The 20,663-nt window shown below is 34.4% G+C and overlaps 2 protein-coding genes and 1 long non-coding RNA gene across 6 annotated transcripts; 2 read left to right on the forward strand and 1 right to left on the reverse strand.

Annotated features, from left to right (window-relative positions):
- Positions 1-351: 351 nt before the first annotated feature.
- On the forward strand, positions 352-8,930 carry LOC104773582 (putative glycosyltransferase At3g42180). Of its 4 annotated transcripts, XR_015596678.1 has the most exons (6): positions 352-725; positions 1,434-1,523; positions 4,599-4,697; positions 5,138-5,289; positions 7,494-7,869; positions 8,077-8,930. It is a non-coding gene; the product is annotated as a putative glycosyltransferase At3g42180 (long non-coding RNA). The 4 variants fall into 4 exon arrangements; XR_015596677.1 differs by lacking the exon at positions 4,599-4,697; XR_015596676.1 differs by lacking the exons at positions 352-725; positions 1,434-1,523 and having other exon boundaries at positions 4,349-4,697.
- Positions 8,931-8,984: 54 nt separating this feature from the next.
- Positions 8,985-12,053, reverse strand: LOC104773584 (zinc finger BED domain-containing protein DAYSLEEPER). Its single transcript, XM_010498227.2, has 2 exons — positions 11,834-12,053; positions 8,985-11,103 (listed from the first exon to the last, which is right to left on the reverse strand). Exon 2 carries the CDS (start codon positions 11,094-11,096, stop codon positions 9,129-9,131), a length of 1,968 nt encoding a protein of 655 aa, XP_010496529.1. The 5' UTR covers positions 11,097-11,103; positions 11,834-12,053; the 3' UTR covers positions 8,985-9,128.
- Positions 12,054-19,018: 6,965 nt separating this feature from the next.
- LOC147945651 (uncharacterized) lies at positions 19,019-20,024 on the forward strand. The gene is made up of 3 exons (XM_087509322.1): positions 19,019-19,221; positions 19,403-19,625; positions 19,869-20,024. Exons 1-3 carry the CDS (start codon positions 19,019-19,021, stop codon positions 20,022-20,024), a joined length of 582 nt encoding a protein of 193 aa, XP_087365448.1.
- The last annotated feature ends 639 nt before the right edge of the window (positions 20,025-20,663 follow it).

The following is a 20,663-nucleotide window of genomic DNA, read 5'->3' on the forward strand; positions in this document are numbered from 1 at the left end:
TAGAATACATGAACGTACTTTTTTTTTCACAGCAAACATGAACGTACATAGTAATAAAAAAGTCATATATCATTTGAAGTAGATAATTTTATTTAGTTATTTAAAGTGGTGAAACCAACTATTTTTAAGTTCGCAATTAAAAAAAGCTAAATTATGACCCAAAGACTAAAGTGTATTTGTTTCTTTAAGTTTTTTTTAGGGTCTTAATAAGACCCAATTTTGAGTGTAAAGTTCAATAGATATTGCGTCAATTTGTAACACCCCAATATTAGAATGTGGGCCATTTTGAAATTGCAGCCCATTAGGTCCAGTTGCCTTCAAAAGACCAAAAGATAAGGGTTTTGCATTTTTGCTTAGACCTTCTCTGTTAGAGGTTTTAAAGGGAAGTTTTAAGGAAAAAAAATTAGAAAAGAAGAATAAAAGAAGAGCTCATCTTGTTTAGTAAGCTCAATTTCGGATAAGAGTACGTGACGTGTCACCAAATGGTTGGGTAAAAATTATAACTGAGAGCAAATTTTTTTTGCCCGATTGTGTTGTTTCTCTTCCTCTCTTCAAATCGGAGGAGACTGAACCTGGAGGAGATTGAATTCGGAGATTGCCCTTTGCATTTGTTCAGATATTTATTTTTAACCATCTTCTTCTCTTTCATATCCGCCAAATTGTTCATCTTTTGAAACTGCCTAATCCCGTTTGTAGATTCTGCTTTCATACCCTTTTTGATTCCGGTGAGTATTTTGATTTCTAATCTCCTCCTTGGAATCTTTTCTTTGTTTTTGGTGTAAATTGTTTCAAAACATTGGATTTTTGTGCATATCATTTTTGTTTTGGATTTTTATCGGTGTTTGTGTGATCAAGTTTGGTGGCTTGAATGTGTTTCATGTTTGTTCTTTTTGCAATTGGCTAAATCCCAAACCGAGAACTCTTAATTTAATAGATGCAAGAGATAGGCTAAAACATTATAATCCTTGATAAGCTTGTTGATAGGATTCTGAATCTGTTTCCATTTGAAGTTAAGAAGCATTTTGAATGAACTTAGCAGGATTTTGAATTCGTTACGATTTGATGTTGAGCAGCATGTTGATTAAACTTAGCTGGATTCTAAATCGGTTGTTTTTTTAATGAATTGTTCATATTACTGTGAGCTAGATCGTCTCTTCGATCTTGTTTTTTGTTTGACTTATACGGAAAAAATTATTAAAATACATGGAATTGATGTGATTTGAAACTACAATTTTCATAAGTGCTAGCTGAGTTTTGATAGCACTCTTATCTAAATTTGGTCTGAGTTTACTTGTAAACTGGATTTTGTAGTTTGATCCCTTGTTTTGTTCGATTTCATTTGATAAGCATTGTGTAGTTTAACAGGATTATAGATCCATTGTGTTTCTACTGACTGTTCACTAATTCACTATAAATTAATGATCCTAATGCAGGTACAATGTGCCGTATCCAACTCTATATGCTACAGAGTCAGAAAACAAAGATGCTAAGCTATTTGCATTATACCAAATATTTTTCCTGAGGTTAGTAAGTTTTAAAAGTTGCAGTTTGAACTTTGTTCATTGGTAAATTTTTAAAAAAGAAACATTTTTGGCCAGACTGAATGTATTACATGTTGTCTAGTCTTGGGTGTTACACAATTATTAAAAAGTTTAGTTTTCTCTTATGTTCGGATGTTCTCTAAAAATATATTGCAATATTTTACTACTCTAGAAAACTTTTTTTCTGTTCAAGTTTTATATATGAAAAAAATACGGAAACCGAAATCCAAATACGTGAAAAAACTTTGGGCGGCTATTGTCGCAGTAAGAAGATATTGCTTAATCCGAACGACTCAACTTTACGTCTAGGGATTGGAGTTTTGTAATTTTAACTATTCATACGTTTATTACTTCCTCTATCCCATAAAGATTGATGTTTTGTAAATTTCAACAAATAATCATTAAAAATATTTAAAATTTTGAATTGTTATTAATTTAAAATTAAATAATATTTCTTTAATCAAAGAAAAATATATATTTAAACTCAGTAATCATTGTTTTCTTAAACTGTGTAAAAACTTAAAAACTTCAATCTTATAAAGATTGTTGGAGTCTGTTGACTAGAGAAAAAGTATTTACTAGTCAAATTAGTATTACTATTCTCATTTATTCATGTGAGAGTTACCCCAAAATTACGTTGTTCCAAGCGTGGACATTGTGGCATTGATGATATATATATATATTTGTTGATAAAGTTAACAAATCGTAGAGTGCAAACTCTCAGGAAAAAAAAGAAAAAAAAAGTGGTAGCAAAATCATAGTTAACTGTACGTTTTTTTTTTTGGGGTATGATTTTAACGTAAAATTAGGTATTATATAGAAAATGTGTCGGTGGATATCAAATCAAATAATTTTTTTCTTAAAACACAATATAATCTAATTTCACTATACATGTGTAATATGAATGGCTAACATAATATAAGTGTGTTTTAAAGAAAACATGTTTCAGATTATTAAACTAACATAATTATGATTTTTTTGGATTTGGTTAAATTACAGGAGAAAACACCCAAACACCAACTAAAATCAAATGCAAAGGACAAACCGATCCCGGAAGAGTTAACATCTTTCTTTGAATTCTAAAAATAGCTGGACTGTTTATATAAAGGGAAAAGAATTTGTCTATTATGTGAATTGACCTTAGTGCCGTGGTAATAGGTAAGTCGATTTGTAGAAGGCACCATCACACTCGGGATCGAGTCCCGGTTCTTATAGGAATTTGACTAATAGACCGGTCAGTTGTGGCCCAATGATTGACAAAAAAAATTAAAAAAAAAAATCTGTCTATTCTAGTAATTTTAACCGTCCAGGTACATATTTTTTTTTGGTATGTAATAAATTGTGTGTTTGCGTATTAAAAGTTGAGATAAGTTGTGAATTATGATATCTACTATATTTTAACCCGCGGTACACCGCGGACATATAATTTTATATTTATGTTGTATCTACTTGTTAAATATTGGATGTTTTGTAAATAGAGAAATAACTAAATTTTCCGATTGTTGTGCGAATAAATATTTCTATTATTTTTTTAATCTGCAATACACTTCATGACCATTTGTTTGTTATATTTCGTTTGTTTTGTTTAGTGTTTGAGATTCTATTTTGATTTTTAGTTATTATAACCAAAAAAAATAAGGGATGTAAATACATAATAAGTAATTTATATGTTGTGATTAAGTCACATTTTTCTGAATGGTTTAATTATTTTATACAATCTTAGTTAAATTAACTTGATTTTATGTCAAATATTCTAATATTAGTAGTGTTGATAAATAATTAAATGAGGATTTAACCCGTGTTGACACAAATTTAATAATATTTTATTAATTCCAACATGTTCTCTTTATTACTCATCTACTATATAACCACATTATATAGTATTTTAAACTTTTTAATTTTACATATTCGTAATAATTAAATTTTTTATTAAGTTTATATATGTTAATAATAATATTTAAATAAATGTCAATCGAAGTTTTTTTTACGTTAATAATCAAATCTCACAGGTTTTGGATTACAAAATGGGAATCAAATTGTTGTTTTCTTTGTTTGCGAATGATTCAGATATAGAATATCTTCAAAACATAACAGAATATGTGGTTAAATATATGATAGTTCCTATTTCCATATTGATTACTGTTATTTATTTAGTTGGAATGAAATGTAAAATATTTAGGAAACAAAATCTGTAGTAATATTAGTTTTGGAAATTTTTTAGGAGTTAATGTTGTAAATGACTTTTTAAATAAACAAAAGTAAAAGGGCATAACACAAAATGTACTTCAAAAATGTTAATACAAATTAGTTGATATTTATATAGATTCTGAAAATAGGAAGCTGTTTTGTTTTGACTTTTGATGTGCAACTGGAAAGTTATAAATGTCTCTCAAATTTTGTGTAGTGAAGCCAATCTGCTCACAAAATTATTTTGGTTTGTGATTTGATTGCAATATTAATACTGAAACTATATCTGTTTTCTGTTCTTTTTAAATTTTTTTTTATTAAAGTAACATAAAATAAAATTCATATACAAGAAAGTAGAAAATAATTTAAAAAGTGACAAAAAAAATGAATGATATATGTGTAACATTTTGTTTATTGAACCATATTTTATTCGCAAACACATAACTATGCGCTTTTTTCCATAGCTATAAAGTTATGATTAGCCGACAAAACTATCAAATGGATTACTCGATCATCTACGAAAGAAATCGCTTACTAAATATTTGGTGTAGAAGGAGCGTATGACGTCGACTAAGATGGCTTCTTAGTTCTTACGCCGCTTAATTTGTTAGGTGCATGTAATAGTAATGTTATTTTAAAACTCGTCAAGTCAAACATGAGTTGCTTGAAGTAGCATATAAAAGGTTCAAGAAGCCAAAGAAAATAGACAACGATCCAGAGAAGCCTTTCACCATATATAAGGAAAAAAATATGTCAAAAAGTTATCCCAAGAGATTTTGCTTGTTACGGTTTCCATTGGTGCTTCTTCTAATTCTTATCTTCCTAGTCTTTTGTTTTTCCTTTAGTAATGAATCTTCTCATCGTACACAGTTCTTCTCTTCACTTACTCTATCCTCTCTTCTTGATCACACTAATGCATTACAATCCTCACCTTTTTCTTCAATACACTCTCCTCCGATTTCCATAAAGGTAAGAATCTCTATTCTCTAGCATGATCATGCATATGTTTTATGGTTTGCTCTTTGATTACTATTAATGTTTTCAAATCTACGTACGTAGAAAGCTATATGGTGAAAATCATATGAAAGATTGAATAATGAATAATTTTTCTCAAACCTATACACGAATTTCGACAATCTGCTAACATATCACCATGATCTATGCATGTGTTATATTATTCGCATGGTACATATGCTATATTAGTACTCGATGTATATGTATATAGTAATGATTCTTACAACTTTTGAAACGTTCACAATCTTTTCTTTTGGTCAACTTGACATGTACATGCATATTCTTTGCATAGAAAACCGGTCGTATATCTTTTAATTTTAGTAGTAAAAATGAAGTAAGAGTTACGATTATATAGTTAAATAACATAATAACAAAATTAAATGAAATGTCGGCAGAGAAGGAGCAATCTTGAGAGAAGAGAAGAAGAGTTGAGGAAAGCAAGGGCTGCAATTAGAAGAGCCGTTGCTTCTAAGAATTACACATCCAACGAAGAAGTTACTTATATCCCCACAGGCCAGATCTACAGAAACTCCTTTGCCTTTCATCAGTTGAGTTTACTTTGCCTCCCTATTTGATTTGTTCTTATAATTATTTCTATTTTCTAATTCTAAGTTTGATTTTATATACCGATTTCAGAAATTGAAAAAAAAGACTATCTAAACTGCCATCAACGGAACATAAATTGATGAAAGATCATATAATTTGGCAAATAACGACAGAGAAAATTAAATATATCATATAAACTGATGAATCGATATATTCGAGAATGTATTTTTGTTCATGGAATTAAAATATTAAACCATACTTAAGTTGTAATATGTTACAAATTTTTTGTTTTTCTCTCCTTTGAAATTGTATTGAACGATCAAACCGATGAGTTTACAAAAACAAAATTAATGCTTGTTAAATCTTGAAAACTATATTTATTTTTTGATTTGATTTGATTTTTTTTTTTTTTTTGTAATTTGAAACTACAATAGAACTATAGAGTAATTATTTTTTTTTGTTTTTGTCTCCTTTGAAATTGTATTGAACGATCAAACCGATGAGTTTACAAAAACAAAATTAATGCTTGTGAAATCTTGAAAACTATATTTATTTTGATTTGATTTGATTATTTTTTTTGTAATTTGAAACTACAATAGAACTATAGAGTAATTAAATATTACGTTAAAAAAAGGTTTATTCATTGTATCCAGTGTTTAAAATACAGTTAAAAAACTTAGTGAGCAACAATTTGATCATTTTATGATCTCAAAGACTATATCTGATATACAATCCAAATTAAGTAAAAGAAGACCAATTTTTATGTTTATTTTCCAAAGTTTTCATCAAAATTCTAAAATTTTAATAATACCACAATTTTATGATGTCATAAAATCGTTGAAAGGGATCTCAAAAATGACTTTTAAATCTAACTGAACTATTAAAAATTAAGTCGCCTTCATCCAGTGATAAAAAGAAGAAAAGTCTCGCCACCTTTGTTCGAGTAGCATTGACCACAGAGGTTCGAAATTTAACATAGTTTTCCCGGATCCTAGGAATGTTATCAAAAAAAAAAAAAAACCTTCCTAACCTACTTGTTGGTGTTATGTAACTTTTTTCTTTTCAAAATAGTATTTAGTGATTTTATATACTAATTTTTATGAAAGAGTAATTTTAAGAAGTGACATTGGAAAATGAGTATTTTTGAAAATCTCCCTATATATTTTGTCAATCTATTTACTTTTATCATAACATTATCTATGCATGAACCAAAATTAAAATTCAACCCTATCGTAATAGATTGCCTAACTTGAGTTATTACATTTATAAATATATTTATTTAATATATCATTTAAACTTATATTGGTTTGAATTCATCAAGTTTTTGAAAGTTTAAAACAATAATCGTTTCACCATAAATTTTAGATTGACATGATGGCGGATCTAGATAGAATGTGAACCGAATTACTGATCGTGTAGATTTTATCAAAATTTTAAACTATCAAATCAGATAAAAATCGCAAAAAACTAAAATTATATGAACCGGATAATTTAAATAAAATTGTTAACCCGGTCAAACCCGTCCGCTAAGTCATCCCGCAACGGATTTAAATATTTTGAGCTGCAAAATGTTTTTGCATCCGTCCCGCTTGAATTCGTGAGATCTGTGTGGGTTACACATATATTTCAATAAATCATTTTTTAATATATAAAATATATTTAAAGCTTAAACATAATTAATATTAAGAAAATTATGAGATAAAGTTTTAAAGAATAACACATTTGTTTTTTTTTTCAAAAACACAATGGCATATCGTTGTATATAGTTGTAAATAATAAATATAAGCGAGGCTAAGTAGCTAAATGTGTCTTGAGCTCTCTAGCGACGACACATCAGCTTTTTCAAAAGTGTGATTTTCTATTAATATATAGGGATTTCTTGTTTATTTACAGCCAACTGATTTAAAAAATGATATTTTGATTGACATAATAACCGGTTATACTTTACTTTGGGTTAAATAAATCTCAAACTTATTATTAAAATTTCTAAAATGCTTCGAAGAGGTACCAGCTCATATTAGCTCATACTAGCTCATACTATTTGATTAATTAAATATGCATATAGATAACGGATTTAATTCTCTTAGGACATCTTCCTCGAAAAACTTTTTTGATAGAATTACGTTTTTGGTTGATTGTTTAAATATTGATACTAGCTAGGTTACTAACTATAGAAAGATAATGTTGAACAAAAAAAAAAATCAGGAGTCACATAGAAATGATGAAAAGATTTAAGGTGTGGTCGTACAAAGAAGGAGAGCAGCCACTGGTTCACGATGGACCAGTAAACGATATCTACGGAATTGAGGGACAGTTCATCGACGAGTTGGGAAACATAATGGGCGGACCAAGCGGTCGGTTTAGGGCTACCCGGCCAGAGGAAGCTCATGCCTTCTTCTTGCCTTTCTCCGTTGCCAACATCGTCCACTACGTCTACAAGCCTATTGCCTCGCCTTCCGATTTCAACCGAGCCCGCCTCCACCGGATCTTTAACGACTATGTAGATATCGTGGCTCGCAAGCACCCTTTTTGGAACCAAAGCAATGGCGCTGACCATTTCATGGTCTCTTGCCACGATTGGGTAATTCACACGCAATTTATATAGTTCATTTTATGATATCATCTGGTGTTAGGTATGGATTTATATCATTCTCTTAGGTTTGATATGGTTTTTAGTTATGTAGAAAATATTTGAAGGATTAGGTTACAAGTCGGGTTTTTTTGTTCAGTTTGGATTGGTTAGACCGAGCAACGGACTAATTCTTTTCTACATAACGTGATTAATTAGGCTCCCGATGTGTCGGATAGTAAACCAGAGTTTTTCAAGGACTTCATCAGAGGACTATGCAACGCCAACACAACGGAAGGTTTCAGACCAAGCATTGATTTCTCTATACCGGAGATTAACATTCCTAAAGGGAAGCTAAAGCCACCGTACATGGGCCAAAACCCTGAGAACAGGACGATCTTAGCTTTCTTCGCAGGACGAGCTCACGGATACATTAGGGAAGTATTGTTCACTCACTGGAAAGGTAAGGATGAAGACGTTCAAGTGTATGACGGCCTCACAAAAGGACAAAACTATCATGAATTGATTGGTCATAGCAAGTTTTGTCTTTGTCCTAGTGGCTACGAGGTTGCTAGCCCTAGAGAGGTCGAAGCCATTTATTCAGGGTGCGTCCCAGTCGTTATATCTGACAACTACTCGCTTCCCTTCAGTGACGTGCTTGATTGGAGCAAGTTCTCGGTAGATATTCCGGTCAATAAAATCCCTGACATTAAGAAGATTTTGCAAGAGATTCCACATGATAAGTATATAAGGATGTATCAAAATGTTATGAAAGTTAGGAGGCATTTTGTGGTGAATCGCCCGGCTCAACCGTTTGATGTGATCCACATGATACTTCACTCCGTTTGGTTAAGGAGGCTTAACATTAAGTTGTCTTCTTGATACTACATTTAATGCTTTAGGCTACAAGAAAAAAATAGTCGCCACATTACACAATACCTTTTGTTCTTAGGTTTCTTTTACGAGTTGTTTTAAAAAACCTCCTTGTACCAAAACGGTTGTCTGGAGTTTAATTACTCGTATACGTTGTAAAAATATTGTTAGAAACAAGGATTTCGGTTTTGGAATTAAAAGATAGGTTTCATCGAGGCAATTAGATCAGTTGATGATATCTAGGAAAGAACATATCAGACAGAATGTGCAGTAGATATTTAAAGAGGCAAATTCCTAATTGCAAATCACACGGTGGGTTTAAGACTAAACACAAAAGACAACATATAAACTTCTAGAAAACAACAACATTTAGAGATAATGAAGCAAAAGTCTCACACCTATGCTTCAGTTTTGATGTTAGCACTTGACATTTGCGCCGCTGCGGAAGAAGCATCATTCTCAAGAAGCCATTCCCTTGCACAAATCAGGGCCTCCACTGTCTCAGGCCTCAGTGACATCTTGTACTCATCCATCTCCCTTGGTTCCATGTCAAAAACATAGTCAAAGGCTGCAGCCGAAACAGGGATCGAGAGGATGTCTCGAGCCATCTTCGACAATGTTGGGTACTTGAGCTTGTTCTGTTTCCACCAGTCAAGTACATCAAACTCCTGAACACGGGGAAGTAGTGTTTCATCAAGGTACTGGTCCAGCTCTGATTTAAGATTCTGCCCTGTCGTCTCCATTATGTACGTGTCGAAATCCGACAGTCCATCCACTTTCCCACCTTGAGATGTTGGTTTTAGCGGTGCAGGGAGTGCCATGTATTCGCTGAAGAGCTCATGGATCCCATCATCCACGGTCTTGATGTTTTTCCCAGCGTCTTCTCCGAATATCTTGGAGAAACTGAACTCAACAAGCTTCATCTTGAACCGAGGATCCATCACTACCGCCATAGCCAAAACCAAGCTACAGTCTCTCCAGTACTTGTCAACCTTCTCTTTCATGGTTTTAGCAATACTTGCGACATAAGGATCTTCTCCAGCTATCGCCCGAGACAGATCTGACTGTGTCTTCCACACTTCATGGAAGAAGGTAACAGCAGATGGGTTTTCACTAGATCGAAGAGTGGAGGCTGCTTCAAAAAGAGGCTTCAGGAATGTGCAAAGTGCCTCCACATGTCTCCAATCCTCTGCTGAAGGAGGTTGCTTGTAGTCAGGATCAGCAGTGTCTAAGCACGAGAAGACTTCCTTTAATTCTGAAGCAGCAACGAGCATCGTATAGGTTGTGTTCCATTGCGTCTGATCATCAAGAGAAAGTACCTTCTCGCTTGGCACTTGAAGCTGTTCCTTGAGCTCAACAAACCTCTCCTCATGGGACTCTGAGGTTTTCACGTGCTTCACACTGTCCCGGATGTTCTTGATGACATCTTTTCCTTTCTCCAGCACATCTTTAGCAAGGCTACTAAATGTCCGGGCAACACAATTCCCTATTACTAGCTGACCATCCAGAATCCCAGGGTTCTTGATGCAGAGTAGAGGTCGGATATTTTCAACCGCGGGGTTACTTGCCGGATGGTTGAAGGTGACGGAAAACAACTTTCCTTCCAGACCCCATTCAGAAACACAATTGGTAACCGCAAGACTCAATGCTTCGTCAGCTTCTGGATACGATTCCATCAAAACATTGAGAAGCTTCTTTTGTATCTTCCAATCACTGTCAATGAAGTGAGCAGTTATAAAGACATACCCAAGAGTAAGCTTAGACTTCCAGAAGTCCAACGTCAGACAGAAGCGTCCGGGAATCCATTCTAGAGACTTCATGACATTCTGCTTTTCTGCAAGGTAAGTCGCCACACAGTCTCCTTGAACGTTGTTGAAGCTCACAGCATCAAAGTGGGGCTGAATACTATGCACGAACGAGATGAACCCTGGATGCTCAACCATGTGAAGAGGGTAGTCATGCATAATGATCATCTTAGCTATCTCCTGACGACACTTGTCCTGATTGAACGCAACATAGGAACTACCGTTCTGGGTTCGGTAACGTCTTCTCGGGGTGTCACTCTTGGGGGTGTAAGGAGTACCCATCAGTTGGTTGTTGTCATTGTCTTGTGTATGGATAAGCGCAGGACAAGTCCCTTTGGCAATGTGGCGCTTAAGATGGCTAGTACCAGCAACTTTGTTACCGTTGCTGTAAGCAAAGCTCTGCTTACATCCTTTGCAGAAAGCCCTTCTGCAATTTGGTTCTACACACTCGATTGTGAAATGTTCCCACACCATTGACTTCTTCTTGCGACGCTTGATGGGTTGGGTTTCTGGTGATTTCATCTCAGTGTCATCATTGTACACCTCCAAAGCTGTTTCCATCTTCTTGCTACATTACAAAAACCAAACAAATATAAATTATTACAAAGCCCACACATCACAGAATTGTAATTAAGTTATAACGATTATCCGAAATTGATGGGAGTCTAAAACGACTAAACTATTTAAATATTTATTTAATCATTGGGCCTATTCCACAAGGCCATGACCCACGGTAAATAATCTAGGGGCAAAACAGGTATTTCAAGCTATCGCGTAGATCCAACCACTTAACAAAAAAAAAAAAAAAAAAAAAAAAAAAAAAACACAGATCTGGAATTTTTAAAGGTCCTGAGAGTCGATCAAACATGGGCTGCAAAACAAAAACTAGAGCCCAGATTACAAAAGTTGAACACAACGAAGGTGATTCAAACAAAGGACTAAAACCAGACCAGAGCACAGAAGATCGGGCTTTTTCTTTTAAATCACACACACAAACAACAATTCAAGTTATTCAAACTACCTTTGCCTCCATGAGAATTTTTTTTAAACTTTGGCTCCTTAAACGACCTAAAACTTTTTCTACCCAGTAAAATTGGCGTAATGAGTTGAATTATTTCAGAAATTAGCAGATCCAAGCTGAGAATTTTCACAGAGGAGATCTAAGATAACAATTTCAAAAAGCAGGAACCAAACACTCGAGATACGAACGAGCCACAATTTGTAAAAAAAATCTCCAAAACAGATCCAAGAAAATAAGGCGATATTAAATCGAGAGATAGGGTTTCGAGAACCAATACCTGCGGCGAGGGGAAAACTGAAGCTCTATGTCGAGGAGGAGGAGGGAAACTCTCCGGTATCGTGCGGTGGTGACGGAGGTATGAGCCGATCTCCGGCGAAGAGAGAGAGAGAGAGCTCTGAAAAGAGAGATTTGGGCTTGAGAGGCTAATTGGACCTTTGGATGAAAAAAAAGAAAAGAGAAGACGAAAGAGATAAGTTTGTTATTATCTTTATCGAATGCGTCTAAATAATGGTTTAGGTTGATATCACTCTGAGAATATTTGGGCCTCTTATTGGGCTTCTAAATATATAATATCAACCTTTGGTCAAATCATGTGTAATTATCTAAGTTTATGTAATTGATTATCTGTTTTATTATGATGTTTGCAGGGTTTTGAATTCTTCTTCTCATGAAAAGAACAAAACTAGAAGAAGAGAGAAGAAAAATCGATTTGGGAATTTTTGCTTTTCAAGTTTTCTTGGTTTAGTTTTGTAATTGGGTTAAATTTTGGTAAAATCCGGTTAAATGAGTTCATTAGTTGGTTAATTAAATAGTTAACCAATAGCAAACTGTATAAACCAAGATTCATAGAGCAATAAATGATATATGATATTCCAAAGGGGAAATAGTAATAGAAGTATGAATTCAGGTAGAAATAGATGGAGTACTTAAGTTCGTAGGAGATATAGATCGAGGTCAAAGATTGAAGTGAATCTGGTGTGATATGATAGTTCAGAGGGAGAAATAGGACGTCTTCCCTGTAGTCAGTATGTATTTAAGCAATATTCTTTCGCTCGCACGGACACACGCGTCATCTTCACACGACCCTTTGTTTTTATTTCACATGTCGTGTTTAGGCTGGGCAAAAGAACCAAACTCCAAAACTACCAAACCGAACCGAAATAAATTGTTAAGTTTGATTATGGTTAAGTTTAAAATTCATTTGGTTTTTTATTTTAATTAAGTTTTCGGTTTACATTGGTCTGATTAAAAACCGCCAAACCGAATGATTTTTTTGATTTCTTACAAATATTTAGGACTTTTCTCCCATTTTTTATTGAATAATTCCTCAAAATACCACATTTTAATTTTTTTTTCTAAAAAGACCATATTTTAAATTTTATTTCCCAAAATATCACAAAATATTTTTTTTCCAAATACCCAAAACACAAAAGATTGATTTTTAAGGATGTATAATTTATTTTTGTAGGTTTGAATTTAAAATTTTAGATTTTGGTATAGTTTTTAGGGGTAGGGTTTACTATTTAGGATTTAGAGTAAATAATGTTGACTCTATCTGGAGGCTATGGAAAAAAATGTGATGAACAAAAAATATTGGTGACAGGTAGGAAATGGCTATGTTTGTATTTTTGGGAAAGTGGGAATTTTGAATGTTCTCAAAAAAAAATATTTTATGATGTGTGTTCATTGATGACTTGAAATAAAATACATTTTTAGATCGTAGAAACTATTTCTGTAACAAAAATTACAACATACAAAAGTTGTCCACCAACATTAAAAAGTATGTTTTGTACCAATAAATAACAGTTATGATTTACAAGATGTCCATGAAGAATAAATATACATTTATATTAATTTTAGTTGCCTAAAAAATACATGATAGACAAATATTATTTTGGTGGACAAAATGTATTCTTATCCTAGAAAAAAGTCTAGATTTGGCTCTCCTCTTCGTCATTTTTGTTTTTTTTTGTTTTAAGCCATTGAAAGATAACCAAAAGGAGAATTCTTCTTTTTCAGAAATTTTTATGAAACTGTCATTTTTTTAAGTTAGGGCTTTGTGCAAAAAAAAAAAAAAAATCAAAATCTCTATTTTTTCTCTCTTTAACCTTCCATCTCCAAAATTGAAAATCAGTCATACAAAATAAAAAATAATAGGTAATATAACTTGTATTCCTTACCCCCAAATTTGTAAAATATTAACAAATAATATATAAATTAAGACCTCGGGATGAGCAATTCAAATTTAAATTTAGAGATTTAAAAATTTAATTTATGTTACCGTGAAAATATTTTTAAATATGTATAAATCTTATATTACATATTATTTATTAACGTTGTATGACTAATTTGTATTTTCTAGAAATGGAGGGTAAAATTGCAAAAATTGATGACTTATAAGGTTATTTTTGCACAAAACCAAAAATCTTAAGTGAAATTCCAGAAAACTATTTCCTTTCAGAAAAAGGTTTTGTGCAAACAAACCCTCCAAGTAAAATTTGTTTGCAAGAAAGCCTAATTTGTTTGCACAAAACCTTCAACATCAAATAAATGTAGGTCAATATTGTAATTTCAAAAGTTATCGCAATATAACACTTCTCTGTATCGATGAGTTGGCATTAACATTTTTTGCTGTTTTGAATACTAAAAAATGGCAATACACTGAAATTTATTTTTAGTTTAAAAAATAATAATAGTAGTTTAGAAATAGAGAAATAGTCCCAAGAAATATTGTTTGGTTCATATGTTCCAATGTCCCTAACTAATTGAATCAACCAAGGGCTTCCACATTGTTCTAATGCAAATGACCATAGGAAAAAAAAGGACTACATGGTCCAGAGTAATAAGAACAACCTTAGTATCGATTTTCAATTCTCTAGTGAAACATATTTTTTTGGAATACTTATGAATGTATGAATGATGCAATCAGACAATGGACACAAGCTAAAACCAAAGATATATAGTAAGATCGTATGCTCGATCGAGTACTTGGTCGAGTGGGAAGCTACGAAGAACAGCAACAAAACTTAACAATTAAACAGAGCAGGTTGAAAGTAAATGAAACAGAAAGCGGATAACAGTAATCAAATCGAGAAATCAATAAACACAGAAGTTCCTAGGGATGGATTCATGGGCTGTACTTGAGCTATACTAATCTAAACTGACCAACAAACCTCAATCAACAATGAGCTATCTCTAGACAATGATCTTCCAATACTTGTTAATCCATTCTCATGACAATAATAATCAAGCTTAGATACTCCTAGATCTAGTTCTCACTAGCTATTGCATATAAAAGTAGGCATAAAGACCCAGATCATCACATGTCAAAAACCTTCCTACACAACCAATCTCTTGGGATAGGAACAGTAATCTCTAGCATTAGTATTATCCAAAAGCTTAAAAATTGGTATGATGCTAAGCAACCTTGGATCTATTCTTACCCTCTCAGATATAAGAACAGCATAGAGCATGCCTAATCTAGAAGAGATATTTAAAAAATCAAGCTTAATCAGTCTAAACTACCATAACTCTCATCCAGCCTAATCCATCCCTAAGATCCTAACACACTACTCAGATGAACAACACATGATGAACAAAATCATAAACCCAGAAATCAATGAAACTTGCATGATTAGAAAGATAAGATGAAGATCTACAACTTTGTTCAAAGAAATAAACTTAGATTCTCAATACCCAAAAAGTTACATAAGCAACAAGGTATGGAAATCTATGGAAAAAAAAACTTAACAGTGTTGATGATGTAAACTTAAAAGCTAAATTCCCAAAAAGGGTAAAAACTACGTTTTTGTGATATTTTTCCTCTGTAAAGTGGCTTGTCAGCGGCCATAGAGTACAAAAGGTATATATAGAAAAGTAGGGAAGCCCTAAAATGACTACAGGACAAAATAGAGAGGCGGCTCGGTTGACTCGACCAAGTGCTCGGTCGAGTGCATGATCGAGTTAGGTCTTCTTCTGCTCCTTTCAGTCGGTCGAGTCCCTCTCAGCACACGATCGAGTGTCTGGTCGAGTGTGGTGGTCGAGTGAACTCCCGGACCTTGATTCTCTTCTGCTCTAGCTCCTTTGTCTGCTTTTCTTGATGGCTTCACTCTCCCTCAGCACTTATCCATGCTCCATTGGGTCCTACATCACCTGTTTATGCAAGAAACAATGCAATGCAATGCAAATCTACCCTAATGCATAAACAACCCTAAAACTACTCAATGATGACCTAACAAGCTAGTAAAACATGCAAAATGTGTAAATAAACTAAGGTAAGACAAGGTAAAATATGTGAACATCAACACTCCCAAACTTAGTCTTTGCTTGCCCTCAAGCAAACAAACAAGACATGAGTAGGAGAGTGCAGTTTGAAAGTGGGATCTCAGAACCTTAAACATGCTAATAGACTAGCTAAAATCAATGTCCAAGTTACTAGTACTAGGATGCAAGGTGAATGAGCTGTACTTAAAGATTTTAGACAAGCCTTTCACAACCTTAACTGATTCAAGCCTTAGACTTCCATATGCATTCAAATCAACCATTTTCTTTAATATTCATTAAACAAGAACATGAATCAGATTACGCAATGCTTAAACTCATTTGGCTTGGTAATAAGGGTTTAGAGACAAAAATGGTCTCTCATTTAAGTGGGGCTCATCAACAACAAGGGTTCTCTCACAAAAAGTGGATTGAGCTTTAGATGAAGGCTAAAGGTAAGATCACTTAGACACATACAAGAACATAACCTTGTCTACCCAAAGGCACCCAAAGTGTTTGTTCCTAATCATTCTAAACCCATGATGTCCTATTTCTACCCTTTAACTTCATCTTTTCTCTTTTGCCCTTTTTCTCTTTGTTTTTCTGTCCTAGGAGGGGTTTCTTACTTGATTTCTCTTAGTGGAATGGAGTTTCTTTCTTATTTGCTTAGGTTCTTACTCTTACTAGTTTCCCAAGTCATAAAGCTTTTCACTAGACTCTTCTTTTCTTTCTTTCTTTTCCTTAACGAGAACCTTACTTTTACTTAGAGTTTGAATTTTTAATGCTCCCATTCTTTCACTTAGAGTTTGGATTTTCTTTAAAACATTTTCCCCCTAAGGACTTTACCCTGTCCTTTCTCTTTTCACTTTTTTCTTTTCTTTTTTTTTTGAACTCACCAAGTCCCTAACCCAGAATTTAAGCCACCTAGTCCTATCTAGTTTGAAGAACGCAAACTAGAACTACACAAGGTTTTATTCTTGTCAGTTCAAACACTTTCTACCAAGCTCAATCCCAAAATAGGCCTTACACACACAAGATTTAACATGGCTTGAAAGAAGGGTTGGTTAAGGGTAGGGGAAACTGATTCAATGATGAAATCAACTACTTGGATCAACAAGAGTGGTGAAAGTGGGAAAATATGATCCAAATATGTATAAAGTATCCCTGAGTTTAAAGCAATGCATAAACTGATAATTAATAGTCAATATTAGGTTCTTATAAATAGGAAATGGTTTTATATCACAATGTGCTTCAGTTTAAACATAATGCAATATAGGAGTTCTAGACTTGGTTCAATCTTATGTTTCTAACTACTCAACTAGCATCAAAGTACTATTAACTTGGGTATTGATCCTAGTTTAGTTAATTCAAGCAAGTTAACAATGCTAAACTCATCATAGATCCCTAATGCAAATATGAAACAGTCCTATATGAAACATGATAAACAGGATCCTAATATGCAATGCAAACTACATGAACACTCTGTTTTTTGAAGATTTTTGTGAAAAATTTTCAATTTTTTTTGGTTTTTCTATGCCTTAGATGAAATGCAAATTCTAATATGATAATGCTAAAAATTTGAACTAATAAAATAGAAAACAATGTCATGTTGTAAAACACTTGTGGACTCCATAGACCGGCCCGCTCACAGTCCGTTAGGACATGGCCTTACGGCCCATTTACTGTCCGCGCATGTACGGCCCATCGGCCATCACTTTACGGCCCATGGCCATTGCTTCCGGCCCATGGCCTATCTTATATACTCGATTGCTTTATGGGCTTTAGCCTTTGTACTCCTATTATATATACTTGTAACCTCGACATTCATCAATAAGACTAAGAGATTTCACTTCCTAAATCCTCTAGTTTACAACACGTTATCAGCACGATAACCTCTAACCCTAAACCCTAAAAGCAGCCGCCGCTTCCCAAACCCTAAAACCCTAAGGCAGCCGCCGACCTTCTTCTCTCTTTCACAAACCCTAAACTATCTTCGTTCTTGCCTCCATCCGAGATCAAACACCTTTTCTGTTCGAAGATCTCCTTGTTCACGAGCATACCTTAAGCTCGTGATCAAGCTTCTATCGACAGCTTGATCGAGGTTCGTGATCCGTGTTTGGGGGTGAGTTTGTGGTTCGTGATTCCGGACGAGAGAAGTACAAAGCGGTTCGTGATCCGCGGAAGCTGTTCGTTGTTCTGCCTGCGGAAGCTGTTCGTGATCTAGTACGTGGTCCTGTTCGTGATCCAGTACGTTGTTCTGTTCGTGATCCGGTTCGCGGTTCTGTCCGAGATCTGGTTCGTGGTTCTGTTCGTGGTCCGTGAACGAGTGAGAGTTAAAACCGAGGTCTGTTAGCTCCCGGTCCATATCCAGTCAGATCCAAACCGGTGAAAGGTAAAGATATGGCCGAACCTTCTTAGAACCCTAATATCGAACATGAACATTAACAAACTATTAAACCCTAACATATCCAAGTACATAAACAAACAAACCTTAAGGTTATATCCATGTAAATCTTAAAATCGGATTGCATAGGGCTGTTAGGTTGTTTGTAAATTGCACCAAACTTTGTCAAACATGAAATCGAATTTGGTTGTTTGGATTGTTTGTTGCATAAGAGCCTAGAACATGAATTTGTTAAAGTCGAATATTGTTAAACTGTTCTAGGATTTAAAACTTGGATCATTCATGCATTATAATTAAAATTGGATCATTGTATAGGATGTTAGAAAATCGACTGCATGAATCCATCCTTAGGATTTCTTAATCTCGAAAATTTAGTATTCTGTTCTAGGGTTGAAAATTCCGATTGAACTAAAACTTTGGTTAAGTTCCTATAAACTTTAAAACATGAAATCGGAAATTAAAACATTGGTTAGGATAAATTCCTAATTAATTTAGCAATTATCTAAAACCCTTAAAAACAATATTTACTAAATCCTAGACTAAAAGGAAATTTAAGAAAAAAGGAAATCCTATCTAGAAATAAGGAAATTGTTGCATGCATACATATTTGATTTTGTTGTCTTTGCATGCATGAATTTAAACCATACGAAATCTATAATAGGCAAGGGCATGTTTCGGTCTCAAATACCGCATGGCCCAAGGCATGTTTCGGTCTCAAATACCGCATGACCTGAATAAATACTTGTTGCATGGTTCGATCTCAAATATCACATGCTAACTATCGGTTGTCTACCTTATATGCAGTTGGCAAACCTCAAAAGCCTAGACTACCCCATCTTGCAAGCTTCTGGAAAGAACTACTTGGAATGGGTCAAAGACACCGAAATCCACGTAAGGTCCAACGTACTAGCTGCTTGCATTGATGAGGAAGTTGAGAGCACTGATAAGAGGAAGAATAAGTGTCTCCAACATATGCACCATCACATTGCAGAGACTCAAGAGTCAATACCTCTTTATAGACAATCCACTCGCCCTTTGGACACAGCTTAAACGCCGTTACGGGCACCAAAAGACGGTGCTCCTTCCAAAGGCCGAGTTTGATTGGAAGAACCTAAGGATCCAGGATTACAAATCCGTGGAGGAGTATAACTCTGAGCTTTTAAGGATTGTCTCACTCCTTAGGGTATGTGGAAAAGAGGTGAATGAAAGGGAGCTGATAGAAAAGACCTTTTCTACTTTCAGCCCTAACAATAGAGTTCTTCAGCAACAGTATCGGCACCAAGGCTTTGCCGATTATGGGGCACTCATTGAATGTTTAATGCTAGCTGAGCAGAATGATGAGTTGCTGCTGATGAACAGTGCTATGAGACCTCCCGGTATAGCCCCATTACCGGAAGCAAATAAGGTTGATTTGGGAAAGAAAACTACAATGGAGTCTAAGGAGCCAAAGGAGCCCCATGAGACCAACTACGTCCACAGAGAAAGACACTACGGCCAAGGCCGTGGTGGCAGAGGACGTGGTGGCCGTGGCGGACAGGCCGGCCGAGGAGGCCGCGGACGTGGTGGTAAGGGCCGTATGTCCTTTAAACCACGTACCAAGGTCAAATCGGTCTGCCACAGATGTGGTATGTCAAACCACTGGTCCAAGACTTGTAGAACTCCCAAACACCTCATTGATGCATACCAAGAAGTCCTAAAGAAAAATCCGGAAGCCAACTATGCGTACATCGATGATGAAGGAGACTTCGATCATGAGAATGACGACTTGCTAGAGACTTCCGATTGTTTTCAAGATGATGATTGATTTTCGTTTTAATGCGGTTTAATTTCAATGCTTTTATGCTTTATTTTCCTTTATTGTATTGGATGATTATTTAAATTTAAATGCAATGGTTTTATTTTACAATTGTCTTATTAAAATATAAAATTATGTCCTATTTTATAGAAATGGCCAAGGACATGAGTGAACTAGTAGTGGACAGTGGATCCAGCCACACTATACTAAGAGACAAAAGATATTTCATAAACCTTAAAATGAAAAGTGCAAATGTTAGTACAATTGCGGGTATAGCCAACATGATAGAAGGCTACGACCAGGCTCACGTTTTGTTGCCTAACGGCACACACATTGAACTAAGTGATGCCCTATACTCACCCAGCTCTAAGAGAAACTTATTGAGCTTTAAAGATATAAGATTAAATGGTTATCATGTTGAAACCAAGGGTGAAGGAACTAAAGAATTCCTATACATTACTGAAAATGTAAATGGCCAAAAGAAGGTCCTAGAGACTATACCTGCACTAGCCACTGGTTTATACCATGCTAGGATAAACATGATAGAAGCTAACATGGCTAAGCACAAAATGTTCACTGAACAATTCACTCTATGGCATGACCGGTTAGGCCACCCGGGTTCGAACATGATGCGTAAAGTAATTAAGA

Source organism: Camelina sativa, chromosome 4 (assembly GCF_030686135.1).
Source record: "Camelina sativa cultivar CO46 ecotype springtype chromosome 4, ASM3068613v1".
NCBI classification, from domain to species: domain Eukaryota; kingdom Viridiplantae; phylum Streptophyta; class Magnoliopsida; order Brassicales; family Brassicaceae; genus Camelina; species Camelina sativa.

Coding starts and splice junctions, on each gene's coding strand:
- LOC147945651 (XM_087509322.1), top strand. CDS start 19,019: ATGCAGTTGGCAAACCTCAAAAGCCTAGACTACCCCATCTTGCAAGCT. Junction 19,222..19,402: donor CACATTGCAGAGACTCAAGA/GTCAATACCTCT, acceptor CTCACTCCTTAG/GGTATGTGGAAAAGAGGTGA. Junction 19,626..19,868: donor CATTACCGGAAGCAAATAAG/GTTGATTTGGGA, acceptor CACTGGTCCAAG/ACTTGTAGAACTCCCAAACA.
- LOC104773584 (XM_010498227.2), bottom strand. CDS start 11,096: ATGGAAACAGCTTTGGAGGTGTACAATGATGACACTGAGATGAAATCA.